A 26,294-nucleotide genomic window follows, 5' to 3' on the forward strand; every position below is an offset into this window, starting at 1 on the left:
GTTGTGGGTGGACCTGTAGGGCCCCTCCCACAGCCATGCTTTCTATAAACACTCTACAGAACAGTGATATGTCCATGCCACTTTTAAGAAAAAAAAGATAGGGAATTTGTTGAGCCAAAAAAATGTGTTTTTATCTAAAGTTCAGCTTTTTTTTTTTTTTTTTTTTTTTTTTTAAAAAAAAAAAAAAAAAAAAAAAAAAAAATGGAATACTAAAAAGACAACATATTGTGAGTAAAGTTTCCAGTCTATAATATTAATGTGCAGTACTAATCAAAATGTGTGTTATAAAATCAATGATGACCAATGTGAGATTGTAAAAAAGAAAGGAAACATCATAAAAAAAAGAAAAATTGGAGTATTCACAATTCCCTATGAAGAAACAAAATAAATATACAAGTCCTCTAAATATCATAATAGTCCCACCATAATGCACTCACCAGAAGTAAGTAGCAAGTAAGCCCAGAGCGGAATGACACTAAGGGGTGTTCCTGCTTGTTCCTCCTGCCAGTGACCCGGATGAAGGTGGGATCTCTCCAGAAGCCAGTGATACACCAAATAAACAATCAAAAATAGAGTAGCCAAGTCTCAATCTCCAGCTCACAGTGAACCAAGGAAAGATTCCCAGAGGGCAAGCTCATAGACAGAGCCCGAAGACCATATCATATAGTGTAGTATGTTTTATTTAAAAGATAGCAACCACGTGGAGCATAAAATCAATGGATAAAAAGCACTTACAAAGAAGGCCGCAGAGCCATCACGAGGACACGGTGGCGTGACATCAGCACGTAGGCTCCTCACTGGCGTGTTTCGTGTGCACGCAAGGTCTCATGAAATGCGCCAGGGAGGAGCCTATGTACTGACGTCACACCACTGTGTCCACGTGATGGCTCGGCGGCCATCTTTGCAAGTGCTTTTTATCCATTGATTATTTTATGCTCCACGTGGTTGCTATCTTTTTAATAAAACATACTATACTATAGGATACGGTCTCCAGGCTCGGTCTATGAGCTTGCCCTGAGGAATCCCTTTCCTTGGTTTACCATTGGCTGGAGATTGAGACTTGGCTACTCTATTTTTGATTGTTCATTTGGTGCATCACTGGCTTCTGGAGAGATCCCACCTTCATCCAGGTCACTGGCAGGAGGAACAAGCAGGAATACCTCTTAGTGTCATTGTGCTCTGGGCTTGCTTGCTACTTACTTCTGGTGAGTGCATTATGGTGGAGGTGCAGTGCGGAAGTCACTACATTTTGTTGATTTGATCACATCACTATTTTTGGGACTATGATATTTAGAGAACTTATATATTTTCATTTGTTATACCGTTCATTTTGTTTCTTCATTGGAGTATTCACAATTCCCCATTTCTTTTTTATGGATGTTTCCCTTCTTTTTTACAATCACACTGGTCATCATTGATTATAAACACACATTTTTATTAGCGCTGCACATAGTGTCTACTATAGTGTAGTGTTTTGGTGGAGCCAGAGGGTCTGCCACGTTGTGCTAGGTGCTTTACGTTTTCCTTTTTTGTCTTGCGTTTATTCTTTGATTATAAAATTTTCCACCCTGCTTTGTTGATGTAACCAGAGGTTAAAAATATTTCCACTAAAGTAACTGACCAGCTGATTTGACCTTACATTTACAGAGGGGGTAATTGAATTAATAATCCTGGTTCTTCTAGGATTGAACACATTTGTAATAAAAAACAAAATACAGGTTCTCCATCTTCAGTTCTAATGTCATAATTGAAAATATGGTGGTTAGAGCAATCGAGAATAAAAATGTCAATAAAGTGTCTTCTTAAGTTAGTTACTTTAGACACACTTTCTGGCCCACAATCCTCTTGTCATTTGATGATCATTTGTTAAAAAAAAATTCAATTTTAAAATTAGACAATTACATAAAATATCATCTTCCAGCTCAATTACTAAACTAATTATAGTTAAATCTGTCATTTAAAAAAAACATTAAAATGCATTAAAACAGCTGGTATGAAGTCTAAATGACAAGGTTAAAAAACATTCACATTGAGGAGGTAATAGATTTACAGTCCAGCATCCCTTGTGCTTTTTGTCTGTCACCAGTTATTCGTGGTCTTCAGGCAGCTTTGTGCGCAAGAACGCGTGAATGTGGGGCCAGATCTTGTTGGTTTCCGTTCCAGTAAATGTTTCCAATACACCCTTGTTTCTAGAGAGACCACAATGAAAAATTATTCAAGTAATGCTTATAGAGACTATGAGCATTGAAGATTGTTATCCACCATTTACAATCTTCAAAAAGCAAGAATCATCTTAGTTTGATATGGAGCAGGCTAGCAGTATTTCACGTATGGTCACTAGTTCTTGGGAACTCTTTTTATATTTCATATTACTGAAAGGAAATGAATAAAAGGCAAGTATTCAAATATGCTACCTAAAGAAATTCAATCCATGCATGGGCAGGGTGGTTGTGTAGAGGTTGACCTACCAACTCCTACTAGCTATAGCCAGCAACTGATAGTATATTCTGATGGTGGGGAAGTCCTACTCACCTAGGCGAGGATTGCAGATACATAGTTAAAAAAAGGTCAAAGTATTTCCCTTTCTTTAAAAAGAAAATCTGATACAGTTTAAGCAGGCAATGGCCCTTAAATGATTCTTATATCTCTAACATATGTGAAGAAGATACCAAATACGTAATGCTCAGTAGACACTAATGTATAGAGTGCCTTGAAAAAGCATTCATTCCCCTTGCAATTTCCCACATTTTGTCATGTTACAACCAAAAACAAATGTATTTTATTGAAATTTTCTGTGATAGACGAACACAAAGTGGTACATTAATTGTGAAGTGGAAAAAAAATTATAAATTGTTTTCAAATTTTTTTTACAATAAATAACTGAAAAGCGTGGTGTGCATTTGTATTCATTCCCCTTTACCCCTAACTAAAATCTAGAGGAACCAAATGCCTTCAGAAGTTACCCAATTAGTAAATAAGAGTCCACCTGTGTGTAATTTCATCTCAGCATAAATACAACTGTTCTGTGAAGCCCTCAGAGGTTTATTATTAAAAAGCATTAGTGAACAAACAGCATCATGAAGGCCAAGGAATACACCAGACAGGTCAGGGATAAAGTTATGGAGAAGTTTAAAGGTTATGAAAAAAAAAAACCCAAGCTTTGAACATCTAATGGAGCACTGTCCAATTCATCATCAAAAATGGAAAAAAAAAAAAAAAAAAAAAAAAAAAGGGGGATGGCACAACTGCAAACCTACCAAGACATGGCTGTCCACCTAAACTGACAGGCCGGGCAAGGAGAACATTACTTAGAGAAGCAGCCAAGAGGCCCATGGTAACTCTGGAGGAGCTGCAGAGGTCCACAGCTCAGGTGGGAGAATCTGTCCACAGGACAACTATTAGTTGTGCACTCCACAAATCTGGCCTTCATAGAAGAGTGGCAATAAGAAAGCCAATGTTGAAAGAAATCCATAAGAAGTGCTGTATGCGAAAACCCATGTGGGGAAACTAGCAAACATGTGGAAGAAGGTGCTCTGGTCAGATGAGACCAAAATTTAACTTTCTGGCCTAAAAGCAAAATGCTATGTGTGGAAAACCAACACTACACATCACCCTGAACTCACCATCCCCACCATGAAATATTGTGGTGGCAGCATCATGTTGTGGGGATGCTTCTCTTCAGCAGGGACAGAGAAGCTGGTCAGAGTTGATGGGAAGATGGATGGAGCCAAAATACAGAGCAATCTTAGAAGAAAACCTGTTAGAGTCTGCAAAAGACTTGAGACTGGGGCAGAGGTTCACCTTTCATAGGACTACGACCCTAAACATACAGCCAGAGCTACAATGGAATGGTTTAGATCAAAGCATATTCATGTGTTAGAATGGCCCAGTCAAAGTCCAGACCTAAATCCAATTGAGAATCTGTGGCAAGACTTGAAAATTGCTGTTCACAGATGCTCTCCATCCAATCTGACAGAGCTTGAGCTATTTTGCAAAGAATGGGCACAAATGTCACTCTAGATGTGCAAAGCTGGTAGAGACAAACCCAAAAAAAAAAAAAAAAAAAAAAAAAAAAAAAAAAAAAAAAAAAAAAAGACTTGCAGCTGTAATTGCAGAGAAAGGTGGTTCTACAAAGTACTGACTCAGTGAGGCAGAATACAAATGCACACCACACTTTTCACACCTTTGTGAAGTAGAAGGAAACTTTTTAAATTTTTTTTAAAATTATGTGCCACTCTGTGTTGATCTATCACAGAAAATCCCAATAAAATACACTTACATTTTTGGTTGTAACATGACAAAATGTGGAAAATTTCAAGGGGTATAAATACTTTAAGGCACTGTATGAGTCTTAAAACCAACTGAGCCAGAAACTGATACCTTTGAAACAAAACTGCTGACATTATATTTTGTAAATTTTTTTTTTTTTATTGTGTCAGTTCCTGTGACAATTAATGCATAATCATGATTTATATTTAGTTCTATAAAAAAAATATTGTAACAGAAAAAGTAACCATTTCATACTCTTGGTTGTTGTATTATAAAGTCATAAAATAGAAAAAAAAAAACAAACAAAAGAAAAAAAACAAAAAACACTTACTGATAATATTCCAATACAGGTCTGGTAAGGGCCTCGTAACCTTTCAGTCTCTTGGTAACGGTTTCTGGCTTGTCATCCTCACGCTGAATTAGAGGCTCTCCGGTAATATCATCTATTCCCTGTTAGAAAATATGAAACAGGATATGTATTGTAAACAAAAAATAAACTGCGCTACTATACACAAAACAAATTGGTGACCAAAATTTGTGCAAAAACTATTGTGCTAAAAGAATGCCGCTGCTCAAAGTGAAATACACGAATAGAAAATAATAAACAGAGCGCATTACAAAATAAAGTCCATATATCTAGTGCTTCATGCTCGTGTACTCCAATAACAGTGTCACATGCTCTGAAAAATCCAATGCAAAAATCCCTTGTTGTAAAACACATTCTAATCATGTTGTGCTCGGTGCTCCCTCTCCTGTGCACTCCTCACTCACCAGATGTGCACGCCCTGTAGGAGGGGTGAAACGTGTTGACAAAATTTCTGGTTTCCAGTTATTTGGAATGATGTCACATCTGGTGAGTGGATAACATGCGAACCAGCGGCACTCCGGAGCCATTTTAGGATACTGCATCACCTGTCTGAGGCTGAGGATACTACATTTTTATATACAAGGCTATTTGTTGTTTATGGAACGTGAGTGTAATATAGATTTTATCATAGTCAATAAATGGCATGACAATATTACACTATTAGTGTTCCTTTTGCTTCCCTTTGGTACATATCTGATGTTAAACGGAATACACTGACAGGTTGAACCTTTCCTATTATAACTATGGATCCAGTACTCTATGGAATCCTGGAAACATCTGTGAGAACATCCCACCAGAGAAAAGTGTTTGACTCTTAAGCCCATAAAGCTAGGAGTCCACCTTATCTGGTGAGTGAAGAGCACACAGGAGAGGGAGCACCGAGCACAACGTGATTGGAAGTTACTTTACAGCTCGGGACATTTGCATTGGATTTTTCAGAGCATGTAACAGTTATTGGAATACATGAGCACGAAGCACTAGATATTAGGGATGCACCAAAATTTTGGTGGCCGAAACGTTTCAGTCGAAAACACCCCATTCGGCCGAAATGAAAAAAAGCACCGATACAGGTGCTGAAAAAACCCTGCCGCTGCCACCGCTTGGTAGTTCCGCCTAGCCTGAGAAACCATCAATCCTGGAGCTGGGCATAGGGATGAGTGAAGGAAAGATGGCCACCACACAGCTCTATGCCCTTGGAGGACCAGAGCGATGTCACTTCCCGTTCCAGCCATTTCTTTTTTTTTTTTTAAAGCACTAGATCAATGCTTTTTTATCAAATGCTTTACATTGTAGAGGAGAGATGTGGGGTCTTATTGACCCCATATCCCTCCATAAAGAAGGACCTGTCACTAATTATTTCTATCACAAGAGATGCATGCATTTCTTGTGATAAGAATAAAAGTGAATACATTTTTTTAAAGGAACAGTGCAAAAAAAAAAAAAAACCTTTAAAGTGCAAGAGCAATAATTCTTGCACTAGACCTCCTCTGTAACATTACACTGCTAACCTGTAGACATTTTTTAAAGCATCACCCATGGAGATTTTTATTTTTTTTTTTTTTTTTAAGTACCGCAGTTTCACGCCATTCCAAGAGCGTGCGCAATTTTAAAGTGTGACATTTTGGGTATCTACTCGCTGTAACATCCTCTTTCATATTTTACAAAAAATGGGGGTATATACTGTTTTTTTAATCAAAGTGTATTTTTTTTCCCCCCAATATATATTAATTTTTAAAAACTGCACATTTCGGTTTTTGGCCAAGTGCATTTGAATTTTTGTTTTTTTGGTTTCGGCACCAGAATTTTCATTTCAGTGCACCACTACTAGATATATGGACTGTAATTTTGTAATGCATGGTCTTTATTAATTATTAGGATATGTATTGTATTTGTATTGGTTTTCCCAAAACATTAAAAACTAGACCTTATCCACTCCATAAAAAAAAAAAAAAAAAAAAAAAAAAAAAAAAAAAGCGCACCCTCCTGCAGTAGACTCTGCAGAATTCAACACTTGCCTGTCTCCCCAGTCATGCTCTGTGGTTCCTTCCTCTTACCCTTCTATCGCTGTCATGTCCTGCAGTGACTTGGGGGTCAGAAGATGGAAGCAATCCCAGAAATTAGAGTCTTACAAAGGCTACAGAGCTGGAATCAAGGGAAGGCAGAAGAAATTGGCCACCAGAGAGGACTTTTCTTGCAACTGTCTCTAATCTGTTTATAATCAACAGTAGGGTCAAACCGTAAAAGAAGCAGGATGAAAAATTTTTCTTGACTGAACAAATTTTTAAACAGTACATTCGGTTTTTCTTCAGGAAGGGCCATTTACTCCACAGTTGAATGTCAAAAGCAAAAAAAAAAAAAAAAAAAAAAAAAAAGTTTTGAAATGCTTTTGAACAACATTGGTAAAGTCATTGAATGTACTGCAAATTTTTTTTGTTCGAATGTTTGTACAGTCGTTCGTGCAAAGATCTACTAATGTATGGCCAGTTTAAGAGTAGCTACAGACAATCCTCGTTGACAGTCAACGAAAAAGGGATTGGCCAAGTTGTCAATTTTTTACCAAACTTTACTGTTTTCCCAGAATAATGTCAACACAAGGGGTGTCTAGTTGTCATCCCCCATACATATTAACATGCAAGTTTGAGATATACAACTGAGCTTTGTAACAGAGCATTAAACTTCTACCTCTTTACTACATCTTACTACCACTTTAAGCTTGGACAATAAAACCTAGATGCTGATTGGTTACTATGAACAGCTGCGCCAGATTCTGTGTGCACCAGTTTTAGTAAATGTCCCATGTCAGTGTTTTGCAAGCACTGGAGTTACTTCTCATTACCCAGTAATCCGCATCAGACCAACCCTGAAAGTTTAAATCGGTTTGGTTGTTCTGAAGAAATAAACACCAGTTCTTAGTAAGAACCAGTTAATACAGAAGGCACGTATTCATATATATTCATCTTACCGAGACCTTGGGTGGATTGAATTCAGTGTTGTATACTCTGCCACTGCCAGGATGGATCCATCGGGCTGTCAGACGATCCTTAATGGTCTGAAATGGCACATTCAGATTAATGACACTGTTTATATAATGAGCATTATCGAGAGCCTGGGCTTGAGGGACTGTTCTTGGAAATCCTAATTAAAAAGATAGAATATAATACTAGATCAGATCAAATAAGCTACAGCAAAGGCAACCAATGTATTAGGCGTTCATGACCCAGTGATGCCAAAAATATGCACGCTTTAAAGCTGAAGCTTAGTATATATTTTTTGGAGGATACAGCACCAAATACATTAGGTATGTGTAACAGTGTATATCCTACCTGCAGACAGCTGCTTCTGCTAAAAATCAACCCTGCTGTGTCTTTCACAGCTGAAATGGTTATGAGTAGCAGCCGCTACTGAGAAAAGTTGTGCCACTCCCCTGCCCTCGACTTTCTCCTCCACCATTATTATTGCTCGCATTACTACACTCCCACAATGCTTTGCCTTCTGTGAATGGGCAGAGAAGATCATGTCATGCATTGTGGGATAATAGTAGGAGTTCTGTGAAAGGTGGAGAGACCAGAAGAAGTCGGGGGGCGCAACTTCTCAGTAGTCTTCAAAGCCAGAAGACAGTTTTTTTAGGGCAATATCCAGCATGGATAATTTAACAGAAGCAGCTGCCTACAGGTAATATGATACACATAAGTACACATTCCTAATGGATTTGGTGCTATATCCCACCCCAAATTATATATATATATATATATATATATATATATATATATATATATCTCTCTATCTATACAGTTGTGTTCAAATTTTGCATACCCTGGCAGAAATCATGAAATTTTAGCATCAATATTGAAAAAAATATGACTGATCATAAAAACAGTCTTACTTAAGGATAGTGCTCATCTGAAGCCATTTATTATCATCACATATTTGTTTGGCTCCTTTTTAAATCATAATAATAGCCCTGATCAAAGGTTTACATACACTGAAATGTTTGGCCTTGGTACAGACACACAAGCTGACACAGGTTTAAAAGGCAATTAAAAAGTTAATTTCCCACATCTGTGGCTTTTTAAATTGCAATTAGTGTATAGTCAATGAGTTTGTTAGCTCTGATGTGAATGCACTGAGCAGGCTAAAATTCTGAGCCATGGGGAGACAACAGAATGTTCAACTGTCGAAAGACCTGTGTAACAAGGTAATGGAACTTAAAAAAAAAAAAAAAAAAAAAAAAAAAAAACCCACACGAAAAAAAAGGTGCTAGTTATGACCTAAAGCTGAATATGAATCCCATAATAAATTAAAGTAGCGTGTAGGTGCGCCAGCCAGACGGGATGGTCCGGCACTAGCTCCGCACATCCCCGGACCCAGTGACAGCCCACGCATGGGCACCGATCCCCCGCTGGTTCCGGGATTTCCCCCGGGTGTTGCCCGGACCTTAGTGCCTCCGCACAATGCCAGGGAAGAGCCGCAGAGTTTTACAATCATTACTCCCTGCAGGGAGGAAGGGACTTAAGATGGCGCCCGGCTCGGCGTCCCCTTTCTCCTACAATTCAACATTAATGGAAAGTCTTATCGGTTCTCCACATTCCAGGATGGCGAGCAACGGCTATTTCAATTGGGCATTATATCTCAGAGTCCTACATCTCACTCCCCAGCAAGATCGGCTTCTCGACCTCAGTCGCTCTCACCTTTGTGGACTGCTTCAAATCCTCGAAAGACTGAGCCGCGGAAACCACCCAAGCAGACTTCCTAAGTTTCTACAGCTTTTCATGGGACTCCTTGGGCGTTTTTTTTTTTTTTTCCCCCCCCCTTTCTTCCACGGTTGGGTGGTGGCCCCTCAGTGGTTCCTCGGGAACATTGGCCATTGCTTTTCTGCTGTTGTGGGAGGTTTAGCGAGGGAAGTGGCCTTGGGGTTACCTCTTATCTACATGTTGATTCCTTTATCAGAGGGATCGGTTGCATTTCTGACTACTAATTGTTATGTTATTGGTGGGTTGTTGTTGGTTCCGGGGAGTGTATGTGCCCTCCCTGATTGGAAGACTCTTCCCTTAGTTGCTTTCTCCGGGTGGACCCATTCCTTTGCAGGGCTATTGCTCTGCAATTACGGGTGTGGAGTTTGATTTGCTTATTTTACAAGACTTTGTACATCACCTTCGGTTGCTTGACATGAGGATTTCTCTATTCCAAGTGTCTCTTCTTCCTTTTTTCCTTCCTCTTTTTTTCTTTATTGTCCTCCCTCTTTCTCCCCCCTTTTTTTTCCTCTCTTCCAGGGTCAGCCGTCAGCATATCTGGATCCTTTGGACCCTTTTACGCTTCAGGAGCGGAGAGTCCCCATTCTATCTAGTTTTTTTAATTGCCGATTATGATTTCTCTACAGTCTCATAGCAGAACGATCTGTCTACTTTCTCATAACGTTCAGGGGCTTAACTCCCCCTCCAAACGCATAAAGGCCTTTAATTCATACCGCTCTTTTGGGGCAGACATAGTTGCCCTACAGGAGACGCATTTCCCACCTTCATTTACCCCCCAATACGTACATAAAGATTATCCTGTCTGTTATTTTGCTAATGCCTCAGAGAAGAAACGGGGGGTTATTGCTTATCTCACCGTCTTTCCTTTACCAAATCTAAAGTTATCCGGAACAAGGAGGGACGGTATCTTCTTGTGCAAGGACACCTGGGGGGACATTTGATTACTTTTTTAATTTACTACACTCCTAATACCAACCAGGTGGCATTTTTCCATTCCCTATTGAACTCTATGGCTAGCGAATTCGAAGGCGATGTCATTCTGGCTGGTGACTCTAACTTAGCTTTGGATCAGATTTTCTATCGTACCTGAACCACTGTGCTTCAGCCTCCTCTAGACAAAGCCGAAAATTGGCCCAGCTATTGTATTGGTTTGACTTTGTTGATGCTTGGAGAGGGGCTAACCCAACCTCTCGAGACTATTCCCATTACTCTAGGACTCATAATTGTTATTCTTGCATTGACCATATATTTCTTCATACACATTCACTCCCTAGACTCCTCACTGCTAAAATACTCTCCACGCCTTGGTCTGACCATGACCCGATTTCTATAACATTGTCATCCGGGCTGCTTGGTAGGACTGCTTATTGTTGGCGCCTTAATGAATCTATTTTGGGTAATTCTTCCTATTGTCAGGACATCTCTTCTCACTTACAAACGTACTTTGAACTTAATAAGTCAGAGGATACGAACCCGGCCATTAACTGGGCAGCCCATAAGGCCTCGGTTAGGGGGTTTATTATTCAGCTCTCTTCACGACTTAAAAAAGCCCAAAATGACCTTCTAGCCACCAAAACTCAAGCATATTCTGACTTGGTTGCCCAGCATAAGCAAAATCCCAGTCCAGACTTGTTGCTTAAATTGGATCAAGCCCGGCTGGAACTAAATCTTTGTCTTACTACTACGGCTGACAAACAACTACGATGGTCTAACCAACCATAAATTTTTTTACTTGGACTTGATACCTTATTGGCCCGCAAGTTGACTCCCAGACATTCTCAAAACGTCTCTCCCTAAGCTCATATTAGACGACGGCACTTTATCCCAAGATCCAGGTAAGATTCTTCGGAAATTTCACTCTTTACACTGAACTTTATAGTACGCTTCAGGGGAGGTGCTTCGTCTTTCGACTCCTTCTTGAGTTCTGTTTCTCTTCCCTGTCTCCAGGAGGCTCATAGGGAGTCGATGGAACGGCCCATTTCGTGTGAAGAGATTAGGGATGCTTTGAAATCTTTTGTTTCTTATAAATCTCCAGGACCGAATGCTCTTCCTCACAATTATTACAAAGTTTTCCCTGATGCCCTGGTTCCCCATATGGTTCAATATTTTAATTATCTACGGGATGGGGGACTGGTGCCCCCTGACGAAAATAAGGCATTCATTAGTGTCATCCCCAAACCTCTCAAAGATGTTTCTATAGTTTCCAATTACCGGCCCATCTCCTTAATTCTGATGTAAAGATTCTCACTAAAATTTTGGCCTTACACCTCCATAAATTCCTAGCACTGTATGTTCATGATGATCAGTCAGGATTTATCAGCGGTCGACAAACATCTGACCAAATTCGCCGGACATTCTAATTGGGACAAATCTTCAGAGGGAAATTTTATTGTTATCGCTGGATATTTATAAAGTGTTTGACAGTCTACCTATTTCAGATGTTAGATAGGTTTGGCCCTTCTTTTACGACCTTGCTACGGGCCCTCTATTCTAATCCTTCGGCTCAAGTTTCCATTTGTGGTTATAAGTCAGCCTCCCTGTTGATAGGGCGTGGTACTAGACAGGGTTGTCCGCTCTCTCCACTATTATTCGCTCTGGCAATGGAACCACTTTCGATCGCCATTCGCGCTGATCCCACTATTTCGGGCAACCGCTGTGGTCAGCAGGATCATAAATGCGCTCTATTTGCGGATGATGTCCTTATGTACATCTGATCCTCGCACTTTTTTTACCCGGTCTTACTCTTAATTCCTCTAAAACAATTGCCTAAAATATTTTGTTGCCTGACTCAGAGGTTTGTTACCTTCAAGACAACTTTGATTTCCAGTGGGCCCCTCGTTCTCTCCCCTATCTGGGGATTCACTTCACAAAATATTTTTTCATCCTTGTACAAGACCAATTATCTTCCGCTCTTCAAGCGACTTAAATCTGATTTACTAGAGTGGCAGGATCTCCCACTTTCTTGGTTTGATAGAATCCACTCTATTAAAATGACTTTTTTATCACACCTATTGTACTACTTTAGGACGTTACCGATCATGGTTCCCAAACAGGAACTGATACTATTACAGGCTGCAGTCTCTAGATTTATCTGGAGGGGAAAGCATCCTAGGGTCAACAGGTCAACTCTCTTTTCCCTAAAGAAGCATGGCTGTTTGGGGCTTCCTGATCTCCTAGCTTATTTTCATGCGGCTCAGATAGCACAGTTAACGTGTACTACAGCCTGGGGTTATGTCCCCCAGTGGGTTGGCATTGAGGCCTTATCCTGCCATCCTTATGCTATTGGTGCTCTTATGTGGCTCCCCAGTCGCTTACGTCCTCCTATTGTGTGTCCTACGCTGCCCTATTCGTTGATGGTTTGGGACAAATGGCGGGCTCCCAAACCTCTCTTCTCCCCACATACTCCATTAGCTCCAGTTTTTTTATAATCCTGAGTTTATTCCTGGTGTGTCACCATCGGTATTTCAATGGAGGTCAAATAAGGGTTTGCTGCATATTGGAGACTTCCTGGATGGACTTCGTCCTCGTTCTCTCCAGTATTTTCCGACACAGTACCAGATGCCTCCCGGAGAATTGTTTCGCTATTATCAAATTATCTCATTTATCTCCAGCAAACTTAATTGCAGAACCTTGTGCACTCACTCTTTTAGAAGTCTCCCGTGGGGCAACTGGGTTGATGAGGGGTCGTTTGTCCATCGTCTATGCTTCCCTTGTCGATCCTCTCACTAAATTATCCTATATGACTCAATGGGAAAGGGACTTGAATAGCTCCTTAGATCTGGAAACTTGGCAGACTGCGGCCCATTCTCTATCAAAGATATCGATTAATACTGCTCTGATTGAATCCAATTACAAAACGCTACTTCGTTGGTACTTGGTTCCTACACGCCTCGCTAAAATATGTCCTTCAGTATCACCCAATTGCTTTCGGCACTGCAGACAAGAGGGAACTATGTTCCATATTTGGTGAAAAGATTTTGGATCCGAATGTTTAATTTTATCTACTCGGTTACGGGAATTAATATTCGTAGAACACCGGACGTGGCCTTATTTCATCTGCTACCGTTCCCAAAAAAAGCGACTAAACGAATTCATTACCTCTTACTGGTGGTACATATTACCATAGCTAGAAGCTGGAGACAATCATTCGCTAGATGGGGTTAAACAAAAACTTAATTGGATAATGGTAAATAAGTTAACTAGCATTGTCCATAATCATGAATCTAGATTTGAGGGAACGTGGGAAGCATGGATCAGATATATCTCCATTGCTTAATGACGCCGCAGCTGACTCATTTTCTCCCTCCCCCCCCTTTTTTTGTCTCTTTTCTTCTCGCCTCGTTTTATCCTAGATCTTTTCTTTTGATCTCCTTATTCTTAACTTTTTTTTTGAATTGGGGTTTTATATTGGTGGCTAATTTCCCTGGCAATGCCCTTGTCCATCGTCTGTTGGAACGTTTGCTACCTGGTGAGAATGCTGGCTTTTATATGCTTATATGTTCTATGACGTTTATGCTCACCATTTCGCCATGTGGGCGGAAATGTTATTGTTCCTATACATACCACGGTAAACCAATTCTCAATAAAAATATTGAAGTATAAAAGTATTGTGTACTGCCTGCTCACCCATGTTTTCTTTAAAAAAAATTGTACATACTGTATAGTGCCAATTCTCCAACGATATGCAAACTTTTGAGCACAACTGTACATACAGGCACATATCTATATACAAAACAATGAAGCTTGAGAAAGGACATGGATGTCTGAATTGTTATTGCTGTGATATACACACTTTACGGGAGTTCTGTCCAGTGGCCCATTGTTCAGGAAAAGGCATGCACACCAAAACTGTGTGAATCTAAACTCTAGGTCTCCTGGTAACTGCAGAAATTCTGCTCATATAAACCTGTTTAACCTTATCCATCCAACTAATTTGCTTAGCATGTTGAATCTGGTGGATGCTAGTGGAGACAGTTGTGTAATATACAAAATAAAAATCTAAAGCAATCTAATAACTAACATAGTCTCAAATACCAACCTAATCATTCTCTTCATTCCTCCCAAGACCTCCTGCTTTCCAGCTACCTCATCACCTGCTCGCCTCCAGGACTTTTCTCGAGCCTCTCCCACCCTACAAAACTACCCCAATCTGTCCAACTATCTCCTACTCGGTTTGCTTTCAATCTGTGAAAACCCTTCTCTTCAGAGAAGCCTATTCTGCCCCCATTTAACGACTGTACTTTTATTTCCTCCATCAGCTCATCCCCCACAGCTAGTACCTTTTGTATCACTTGACCCTCCCTCCTAGATTGTAAGCTCTAAGGAGCAGGGCCAATTCCTCCTGTATTAAAATTGTATTGGAACGGTACTGTCTGCCCTCATGTTGTCAAGTACTGTGAAAACTATTGGGGCTATATCCAGAAGAATAATAATAAATGCACAACGACATTCCATTAAACCCTGCTTACCATCGAGCAGCCAGTCATGTTCTACCATGTTGTTTAGCTCATGTAGAATAAGGCGGGTGATCACATCATCTGGAACAAGCTGGCCCTGATCAATGTACGTCTTGGCAACAACCCCAATTTCTGTGGAATAATGAAAAAAAGGTTAAATTTTGTCCAGTACAAAAATGATAGAGCAGGGGTTCTACTGCCTCTAAAGACACCAAACATAAAGACAGTGTTACAGAACCTCCTTTGACTGAAGTCATTCCCTAGCTGAAAATGGAATTGCTCCAATTGAACCCCCAGGGTCAGCTCTGCACCTCAGCATGTCTAAACTTTTATATGACCTTTTCAACACTGATTTAAAACCCACTGCTTTCAAAACCAGTGCATGCAATATGACACTATCAGGGCTCAGAAAGAATGCAGACGAAAATATTTTCAATGACCCATAACCCACCCCTTCTTCCAATATTTGCAGACGATACAGCTAAGCTCATTCACAGCTTTTAAAACACAAATGCATCTTTAAAATAGGTTTTTGAGCATTTACACCTGGTTTAAACTTGTGCTCATTTATGTTCATTTTGCAGCACGTAAAAACACATTGTGCAAATACCAATAGGACCATTCACATCTGTGTGCTACATTGTAAAAAATAAGGCATGTCTGATAAAATGTATGCATTTCTCTGCGTTTTCTAGCCCCAATAAAGTCTATGGAAGCGCAAGACAAAAACGCATGTAAAAACACAATAAAAATGTGCGGTATAGCACATAAACAAGGGACCAAGGAGAGAAGTCACTGGCTCTGTGCTCTGCCCTTCCAGCACTCACTGGAAAGCAGGGATGGGGAGAGGGCAAAAGCGGCTGGCTCAGGCTCTCAGTGGCACCATGAGCAGCACCCCCAAATCCTGGCTGAAAAAGTGACATACTTGTTTCCCAGTGGACTTTGGGGCACCATTTCTAGTAGAGATGCACCAATACCATTTTTTTAACACCAAGTATGAGTACCGATACTTGCCGATGTAGTATATTTTGTGTAATATACTACAGCTGATACCAATTATCGATACCTATCCCCTAATGAAGAGTAGGTAGAGGGGTGGTGTGATACGGGAATGTTGCATGTTACCGCACTGCACTTTGTGTGAATAAGCCCTAAAATGTACTCTGAGGCAGAATTCAGCTGTCCAGGGGTATACGGTAGCCCTCTTCCCCCTAAATCCCCCCTCTTAGCACAACCCCGCAGGGGAATTCCACTGACAGCTGAAATGTCATCGGTTAAGGAGGGGCTGCCCCTCCTTAACAGCCGACATTTTATTGTTTACATTTCAGCTGTCAGTTGGGGTATTCCACTGACAGCTGAAAGAACCGAACCTAAAAAGGTATTGGTTTTTAGTATCGGAGCATTTGCATGAGGAACAATACTCCTGCAACTGCTCGGTATCGGTGCAACCCTAAATTCTAGCATAATGATCAGATCGGTGTTCAGAGTGGTCAACTTTCATTGCATGTTTAATGGTATGTTTATTTCACTCTGAAAATTGACTGGGGAGAAAATTGGGTTTCATTAAAGTATATATGCAGATTGACCTTTTTTCTTTTCTAGTTTCGGATAGTGTAGGGAAAGATTCTTTTTTTTCGCAGTCTGAGAAATGAAGTGAAGGGAAATTTCCCCAATGATACACAGAGACATCAGGAAGTTGGAGGAAATTTGCAAACGTGAGGGGAATTACCCTCTTAGTCATTCCCAGAACAAGTGTCCCTATTGAAAGATTTCCCTTTACCTCGTTATAGAGACAATTCCAACATTTTTGGATTTTCCCTCACTTTTCTTCCCTGTGATGATGCTCATCAGTACAAATAGATGGCGGATTTCCCTAATGGGGACATGGACAGCAATAAAAAAAAAAAAAAAAAAAAAAAAAAAAAAAAAGGTTCCCGTACAGTGATCGATGTTCCGCTGTGTCCTGTGGACACAGTGGCCACTGGATCGCAGTGCCGCGCGCTTCCAGGGAGCGTGCACAGGCTGTAAATGCATGGCGCAGTTTATGAACGGCAACCTGCTCCTGTCCGGCCATTTATGTACATGGGCCGGACGGGACGTGGTAAAAGAATGCTGTTTGGCTGTAAAAAAGAAAAAAAAAAAATTATCATATATGCATTTAAGTGATAGCAGCATCACCTCCTGAATGCCTCTCAGCCACCCCCTTGCCACTCTGTAAAAAGCAATCCACTGTGGATCTTTCTGCAGACTACAGTGTGTAAATGAGCCTTTGAGCTACAGGACCTAAAGAGTGTTAATCAGCACATCAGCACCTCCTCCTGTTCTAACATACTTGTCATTGTCTGTTTGTGCAGGTGATAGGATGGCTAAGCAGTACTGAAAAAGAAAACAAAAAACAAAAAGAAAAAAAAAAAAACATAAATGAACACACACGTGGCCATGATAAAGAATTCAAACAGGTCACTATCAAACTTTTTTTTCTTCCTTTTTAAACACAAAATGTACTTTTAGATTGTACCTCTCACTAGCAGGATCCTCCTAACCCTCTTTTCTTGTATTGCATCTGTACTGTCTCTCTTTAGGTTATAAAGTGTTGCACAAACTGTAGGAGCTATACAAGTCATGTATTATAATAATAACAATAAGAGTTTAGAATACCAATTCCAGGCAATGTACTGTATGTATTGTGTTCAGAAGGCTAGTCATACATCTCTAAATCTAATCACGCAAGGCAGCAATAAATACTGTATAATAATAATAATAATATACAAGACCCTGTCAAGAAGCAATCAGACCTTGGAAATTGCTGTCTGTGTAAGCACTCCATAGACCAAACATATGGTACCATCCAACATTTGGAAAGCCAGCAGAGATGAACAGGATGCAATATAGATTTTTGTATAGGTCAAGCAATGGCCAGATGTGGTCATTGCAAAAGTGTAACTTGGATTTGGATATTTATCACACCAGGAATCATTTTTATTGTATACATACGGCAAGTCTTCTCCAGTTTAGCCACATCCAAAGTGCCCCTCTGGAAAGAACTTCAAAGTTGTAGTTCATCCTTATTTCTAACAAAGATCACTCTGTCCTCCGAATAACCCTTTAGAAGGAATAGTCCCCTCATGTGATTGACCATAAATCATGATATTTCAGTATGGTCAGACACAATTGTGACTATTGCTACAACATTTGATACCAACTGTAAATTTAAGCACCAGTGGTTACTTCCACAACGACAACCACAGAAGCCTAACCTACTAACGTAAAAGGAGAAGTTTGGCCAAAGCTGTTTTAGCCATACTTCTCCTGTGGGTCACAGAAGTACACTTAGCTCTGTACTCCTGTGACCCGATTCAGCTAATGGGCTAAAGTTTGCCGTTGGCGGATATTACAGTGCCGGTCCAGTCTCTGCAGGGATCCAAACAATAATGTTGGGATCTACCCAGATGCCTGGACCAACAGCTGGCTCAGACTCTCAACACGTCAATGAGATCCTGAGCCAGCTCCTCCACAGTCCAGCGCTCCAGTGAGTGTTGGAGGGGCAGAGCACTAAAAGCTTCTATAAGTCTGTGTGCGCATGGACACATAGGATAATATGGAGGGGCTGTAAAAAATTCCTGATGCCCCTAAAAACCTAAAAATAATCGGCCAATTTTCACTCTGTTAGTGGGGCAATGGCACCTCCCCATTTCGTTTATTGGGCATGCTGGAAAATTTGTAAAAAACGACCGACTTTCGAAATCATTGGTGGCACCATAGTCTTAGAGAATGAATGACCTTTTTGATAATAAAAAAAAAAATAAATAAAAAATAAAAAAAATCATTCAGAATTCAACCAATATATGGCCTGCTTTAGGGGCATCAGGCATTTTTTTTTCTACAGCTTCCAATGCCCCTCCATATTATCCGATGTGTCCATGCACCAGGGGTGTGGAAACTTTTGAAAAAAACCTACTTGTTCGTGGACTAAATCAGTGCCCCAATCTACTTGTCTTGGTTAAAATTACTTTTTTTTTTTTTTTAATCAGAACAGTATTTAAATCTGAGGTGCTTCTAGGAATATTTGGGGCTTTTAAAAACAAAAGGGGCTTTACAGCGACTTAAAAACGTGTAATATTTTTAACATTGCGCTGATTATCTCCTCCTCCCCTCTCTGCCTGTCTCTAGCAGGGAGGGGAGAGACCTTGCAGTATAATGCGTACCGATTGGCTGCTCGTCAGGGAAGGGGCGTGTCCGGGTTATCCTTTATATCCCTTTTGCTGCCAGAACTGATTTTGCAATTTTTGCACGGTTAAAAAAATCATTTAAGACACACACACACACACACACACACACACAATAGTGGTAGTTCCAATTTTATAGGTCACATGATATTATCAGAAAGATCTAGGAAATGCAAAATTTCAGTAACAAATACACTTAAGTTAATTTTAGGGCACAAAAACTCATAAAGTATCCAATTTATTTGTAAAATATAAAATCTGAGGTTGCATCGAGTAAACAAATATCCAACGTGTCAAACCTTAAATTTGCGTGCACTTGTAAAACAGCAACAAACTTCAGTACCCTATAATTTTCTTTTATAGGCGACGCTTTTAAAGCCCCTTTTAGGTCATCAGTTTAGTTTTACAGAGGAGTTCTGGTGCTAGAATTATTGCTCTCATTCTGGCATGTGCGGCGATATGTAATGTGTATCGCAATCAACGTTTTCATGTGTAGGTGCCCCAGCGTGTGCTTTTACGTTTGTACGTGCGTATATGTGGGGGGCCTTGAAAAATTATCTGCTTGGGTGTAACTTTTTTTTTTTAATTTACATAGGGGACAAAAAGTCCCCTATGTGATGATTTTTAGCGACAGGTTCTCTTTTTGGAGACATCCAGGGTCTAAAAGACCCTGGATGTCTCCCCTGTGCTCCACTGGATGTAATGCAGTGCACATTGCACATTCTTTTCTGGCCTCGATGGCCAGGAATTTGTCAGTGGGGACAAGAAGGGGAGGAGAGCGGATGTGTCTGTTCTCCTTCCCCCAATACCACCAGCACCCACAGAACCAGTCCCGGGCCTGCAGATGGGCAAGCGAAACCCAGGACATATAGTGGGCAGGCAGGAGGGCAGCGGCTGGCGCTGTGGAAGCATTCGGGTAGCAGCGCTGCCGCCCGAATGCTTCCACCTGACAGGTACTTTCCCACAGCAGGGCTAAAAGGTAAATAAAAACTACATGTCCTGGGTGCCTGGCGGTATAAAATGAACATAACTGCACACAGATTGTTAGAATCTTTTACTGACAGGGGCTTTTAGGAGCTTTAACAAAAAAAAAAAAAAAAAAAAAAACCCAAAAAACAAACGCCAGCGCGTCCAAGAGCGGCAGCGTTTTGGCAGAAAAAAGCTTGCGTGCCTAAACATGTGTTAACACTGCGTTTATCGATTGAGCGTTAATTTTAATGGCCAGAATAAATCATTATTCTAGCCAATAAAATGAATGAATGTCCAAACGCTTGATGCTGGTAAATGCATTAGACACTTTTACAAGCGTCAGGCATTTTTTCTGCCAAAAAACCATTGCCAGGAGGAGTCTTTTTAACACATCTTGTGTGCATGAGGCCTTAAAGTGGCTGCAAAGACGTACTTTGTGCATAAGGCCTTAGGGCAGGCATGTCCAAAGTCCGTCCCGCGGGCCATTTACGGCCCGGGGGTCGGTTTAATACGGCCCTCCAACAGCCCTCCCTGCTCTGTGTAATGTGGCCCTCCCACGGCCCTCCCTTCTATGGCAGACAGTCTTCTGCTTGAGAGCAGTGCGCATGCGTGACTGCGCCGCGCTGGGAGCGACAGAGGGCGGTGAGGTCAGGGCCGGGCTCCCAGCGTGAAGTGGGTTTCTCTTCCCCTCCCGGCTGCCGAGCAGAGACTTCAGCTCCAGCTACCTTTTTCACCCTTCACGTTAGTGCAGGTAAGTTTTTTTTAAATTTATTTTCAATACATTGTGAAAACTCAGCTGTCAGTTGATCTTAATGTTATGAAATGAAAAGTATGTCGTTTGCAATTAACTTGGCATAAAATAATTTATTTGCATTTAATTGTAATGGTTCAAAGAATGTTCGGAAAAATGTTCGGCCCTCCACCATGTTCACTTCATCCAATCTGGCCCTCTTTGAAAAAAGTTTGGACACCCCTGCCTTAGGGTGACGGCAATGTCCAAGAACACAGACCCAGATCAATGAATGCTTCCAGCAGGGGAAAGATCTAAAAAGGTACGTTGCCTGAAAATATGTCAAGGTCAGGAATTCCTTCTGCAGCATCTCTAATGTGATTAAATGTCTCCGGTCTCACAACCATTCCAGCAGAGGTTACATGAAAATAGGGGCCCGTTATTAGCACAGACAATTATGTGCATGGACAGAAAAATGATCTGGATTCATCTGTATTGTAATCCTAAATAATTCTGGTCTGGTTCTGCAATGGAGTGACTGTATTTTCACCAACTCTGTTCCTATTAATAGTCTTCATAAGAACTGCTTCATCCACAGAAGTATTAAAAAAAAAAAAAAAAAAAAAAAAAAAAAAAAAATTGCATTTACTCAGGGTTTAGACTGTCCATTGAGCTGTGCTGATCTGCACAGAACGCAGTCTCAAGACAAGGGGACTTACAAAACAATGATGCCTTGTTAACACCATACATGTAAAGTGGTATGTACTGTGTAAAAATGCAGCATGGGTGCCTAATGGGATTGGCCTATCTCACCGATTCCAGGAGGCAGTGTGTTACAAGATTCAGCAAAGGCACGCCACCAGTCTTGATATGTCTGTGCACATGCATGGGGATTTCTGGCTCCCATATGCCAGAAACTAGTGGCATTTGTCCGCATGTTTAGAAATCCCCCCCCCACCGCATGTCAAGTCTCTGCCAGGTCCATGCCAATAACATACTGAACTATGAAGATGGTGTCACAGAAGAGGGGCAGGCGGAAGGGACTGATGTAGAGATGACGCTCAGCTTTAAAAGTAGAAGTGTACATTTAATGCACTTACTCTTGACCCTTGGTTCACTTTGAGAGGATTTTTGAAAGGATCAGGGACTTTTTTCCTGCAGCAGATTTTGTTTTGCATGTAACAGAATTCAATAAAACCGCATCAAAAAACACATGCATTTTGTGTGTACATGCATTTTTGGTGTGTTTCCTGCATGGAAACAGACACCTCCCCCTAGCAACATTAAACACATTACAAAAAAGCAAAATGCATAAAAAAAAAACAAAAAAAAAAAAAAAAAAAACACATTAAAAAATTAATGTGAAAAAAATTGCAAAAGGCACCGAGAAAACGCATCAACCGCAACCTACATAAGTGTGAACCTACCCTGACTGCTTGCCTTCCTTTGCCACAACACATACGTCATAATTTAGTTACCTGTGACTCAGTAAAGTATTAACGAACAGCCTACCCTGCACCACACTGCCTTTGTACTGACCTCTTACCCATAAGCCTGGGTTCACATATATGCTGTGTGGTATATCACATGTGATTCGCACAGGAACCGCACACCTGTGTAAATTACATGCGATTTGTGTGCAGTGCGATTGGAGCCATACATTTTGTATGGTTCTATTTGACCCGCACCAAAACCATGTAGGACCCTTTTTTTGGGTCCGCACTAGAATCGGATTGCATAGGAATTCACACCCATGTAATCAGATTCTGCACATCGCACCGCGTTTTGCGGACCACTTATTGGGTGCTATTAACATACACACCTGCAGCGGTTCACATGAACGGGGTGCGATTCTGATGCAGTGTGGAATTCACACTAAAAACACTGAGAATTCTGCACCGCATCAGTGTGAACCGGGGCTAAATGTACACTGCCACTTTGAGTTACATCCACCGGAAGCCCTTCTGCCGCTCGACAGGTTTTACAGGCAAGTGTGACCAAATCACTGAAGAAGTGTAGCAGTACGGCTACTTTCACACTGATCCACTGCAAAAATGCATAAAAAATGCATAGGTGTTTCTACCGCACTTTTTTTAAAGGACACGCGACTTAAAACTGCACCAAAAACACCTCAGAGGCAGTTTCCAGGCATTTCCCATTGATTTCAATGGGAAGGTTTTTTTTTCTTTTTTTCTTTACTCCCCAAACATGCCCCAAAGCTGCTGCAAGCAGGAGTTTTTTACACCGCATCACAAGCACAACGCCTCAGTGTGAAAACATACATAGATGTACTTTCACATACACAGGGAAGCAGTTTTCTTGAGCTTTTCATGCGCTTTTTTTTTTTAATACAAAAGTGCTTCAAAAACTCCTCATTGTGAAAGTAGCCTTAGAAATAAGTGCAAAAAGACTGAAGTGACCTCAAAGGAAATGCAAGCTTAGGAAAAATGCACTGCAATGCATGCAAAAAAAGTGTGTGATAAATGCACGTCACTGTGCATGCAAAACACAGTTTCTGGTGTGTATGGGCGCTAAATAAAAGACTAACGATGGCCATACACTCCTCAATTTTATTATCCAATTAACATATCAAATCAAATTTACAAACTGAGTGCCGATTCACACTTATGCGAATTCCATGCAGATCAGATGCGATCCGAAAACCATAGATTTGCATGTCATCTTCAAAATATAATTTCCAATGCAGGCTGTTCACATATATGTGATAAGTATTTGATATGGTCCAAAAAAGGGTCCTGTGGGAGTTTAGTGCGGGTGTGGTGCAAATTTCATCTCCTGCTGCACCCAGTCCCCTCAGAAATCGCATTTAATTTGCACCTGTCACAGCAAAAATGGCACTGTGGTACTGCACTATAAGGCTAGGTTCCCACCTATGTAGGTTGCGTTTGAGCCGTTTCTGCATTGCATTTTTGCACTTGTATTTTTGGCCTGTTTTTGCATTTTTTGCCTTTATTTTTAGATTTAAAAATGCAAAATTCATCAAAAACACATTAAAAAAATGCAATACATGCTTTTCTGCAGCATTTCCATTGAGATCTATAGAAACAAAAATGCAACTTTTTTCATTAAAAAAAAGTCCCTGACCCTTTCCAAAAAAAAAAAAAAAAAAACATGCCGGGTGCAAACACACAGATGTGAACATGTCCCATAGGAAATCATGTTAAATGGACTGTACTGTATTTCTGCAAAACGCTGCAGAAAACGCTTAGGTGTGAACCTAGGGTGAAACCGCATCAGTGTGAACTGGTACTGAATAGTCACAACTATCCTTCTGACCAATTTGTATTGAATTTAACTGGCCAGAGTGGAAAATGATTGATGCTTTGCATCAATCGGCAAGATCGAGATACTTTGTTCATGAATACGATGGTATTTGAAGACAGCAGTTTATTAGATTACATGGCGGAAATGAAGATGTGACCAATATATTAGGAATATATATATTTAAAAATCACCAGCGTGAAAACCGTGAAATTATATACTAAATAAACAAATAAATGCTGCTGCTCATTAGTGTAAACACCAAAAAAAGAATATAAACATCAAAACAGCACAAATATATAAAATATACACTCCAGTGAAAAAATAAAATATATTAAAAAAAATAAAAAATGATTAATAAGTCCCACTCCAAATCAATAAAGATAAAAATAAAAAAAAAATTCATAAAAATCCTTTCAAAAAAAAAAAAAAAACAAAAAAAAAAAAAACAAAAAAAACACTTTTGACCTGCGTTTCCACCAAAATGGTGCTCAAATACCACACCTCACTCACCAGATATTGGGGAAAGAAACCGCCTTTTAGGGTTTTTTGGGATCCTAGACCCAGTCAATAAGCCTCCAAACACCAGATATTATTGGATCTCCCCTACTCCAGACAGGAATATAGCCAGCCTCCAACCTCCAGGATCATTAGACACTACTCTCCAGGAAAAAGTTTTGAATAATGCAGGAAAATAAACAAATATATAATGTAATACTGCAATACTCGAGCAGAATCAGTTTCCAAGTACCAAACCACTCACATTCTTAAAAAGTATAATCAGCATTTATTGTACAGACAGTCTGTGAAAACGCCCTGGAGCAGGGGCGAAACGCGTTGACGCATTTCCGGCTTCACCATCCAACATACCACGTCACTTCCGCCTAGTGGAATGCACGCCGGCGTGTGGCGCTCCCAGGGGCCATCTTGCTTGTGGGTGATTCTTGTGCTGTCATCTGTTGCTGACCATGAGATCTCAAATACCCTGGTGATATGGCGATTTGGCTCCATTTGAAATACAATAAATGCTGATTATACTTTTTTAGAATGTGAGTGTTTGGTACTTGGAAATCTATTCTGCTTGAGTATTGCACTATATATTGTTTTTTTTTTCCGTGCATTATTCAAAACTTTTTCTTGGACAGTGGTGTCTGGTGATCCTGGAGGCTGGCTATATTCCTGTCTGGAGTAGGGGAGATCCAATAATACCTGGTGTTTGGAGGCTTATTGACTGGGTCTAGGATCCCAAAAAAACCCCTAAAAGGCATTTTTTTCCCCCCAATATCTGGTGAGTGCGGTATTTGAGCACTATTTCGGTGGAAACACTGGTCAAACTTTTTTTTTTTGGAAAAAGGACTTATGAATATTTTTTTTTATTTTATCTTTATTGATTTGGAGTGGGACTTATTAATCTTTCATTTTTTAATATTTAATTTTTCACTGGAGTGTATATTTATATATTTGCGATGTTAATATATTAGGATTGTATGTTATGATCATATTGTATCTATTGAAATCCAACTGTCTGTGTCAATTGTATGGGTTGTCAACTATGGATCGATTATTCCTGTTGGAAAAATCATTTATGGAAGTGTGTATGGCCACCATAAAGGCAGCACACTTGTAAGCAATCTGTAGGTGAGCGGAGGGGGCCCATCAGGCTCCATGAGCTGGGCATACAAGGCCAGCTGTGAGCAGTAGATGGATGCACACTGGCAGATGAAAGCAGTGCAGGGACACGGAAGTCAATGGAATCGTGCCTCTGGTGTCACCTTATCACCATCCATGCAGCCCTGTGCTCCTGCTATCACGTGTCCCCCTAATGAAAACTTCTGGGAATTGTGGTCAGCTGACCCCCTGCCCTGACAGCTGTACCTGTCTTCCTCTGGATGTTCATCCTCAGCAGATCCCCACTGGACAGGTGCTTGAGGGCGAAGTGTTTGACGATCCGATCTGACACCGTGCCTTTCCCCGACCCCGGAGGGCCCATGATCACCGCCCGGAACAGCATACGGGTCACCATCGTGCTGCACAAACTTACAAACCAGGTGGGGAAATACAAGCGATCAGGATGGCCGTGCAAGCAGAGACGAGATCTTCTGGAAGGCTGCTATTAAAAAAATACGGGGAAATCACAAAGTGAGGAATAAAAACTTAAAGAGCGAAAAGTGCAGGGCGCTCTATGGGAAGGCTGGGCTGTGATCGAGTTATTCCGCCCCCGTGCTGGTATTCAGGCCCTCCTCC

General features: G+C 40.7%; 1 protein-coding gene across 1 annotated transcript; it reads right to left on the reverse strand.

Moving 5' to 3' along the window:
* Positions 1-1,719: 1,719 nt before the first annotated feature.
* On the reverse strand, positions 1,720-26,294 carry AK3 (adenylate kinase 3). Its single transcript, XM_089656690.1, has 5 exons — positions 25,926-26,294; positions 14,856-14,975; positions 7,599-7,771; positions 4,601-4,719; positions 1,720-2,189 (listed from the first exon to the last, which is right to left on the reverse strand). Exons 1-5 carry the CDS (start codon positions 26,071-26,073, stop codon positions 2,087-2,089), a joined length of 663 nt encoding a protein of 220 aa, XP_089512816.1. The 5' UTR covers positions 26,074-26,294; the 3' UTR covers positions 1,720-2,086.

The sequence above is a fragment of the Staurois parvus genome, unplaced genomic scaffold (genome assembly GCF_062004578.1).
Source record: "Staurois parvus isolate SC_StPar_1 unplaced genomic scaffold, SC_StPar_1.0 ptg000929l, whole genome shotgun sequence".
In the NCBI taxonomy this organism is placed as follows: Eukaryota; Metazoa; Chordata; class Amphibia; order Anura; family Ranidae; genus Staurois; species Staurois parvus.

What these genes read in the sequence shown, in the direction of transcription:
- AK3 (XM_089656690.1), bottom strand. Translation starts at nt 26,073, where the DNA reads ATGGTGACCCGTATGCTGTTCCGGGCGGTGATCATGGGCCCTCCGGGG. An exon ending in ACATGACTGGCTGCTCGATG is followed by an intron (nt 7,772 to 14,855) that starts GTAAGCAGGGTT and finishes CTTTTTAATTAG; the next exon opens with GATTTCCAAGAACAGTCCCT. An exon ending in TCAATCCACCCAAGGTCTCG is followed by an intron (nt 4,720 to 7,598) that starts GTAAGATGAATA and finishes ATTTTCTAACAG; the next exon opens with GGAATAGATGATATTACCGG.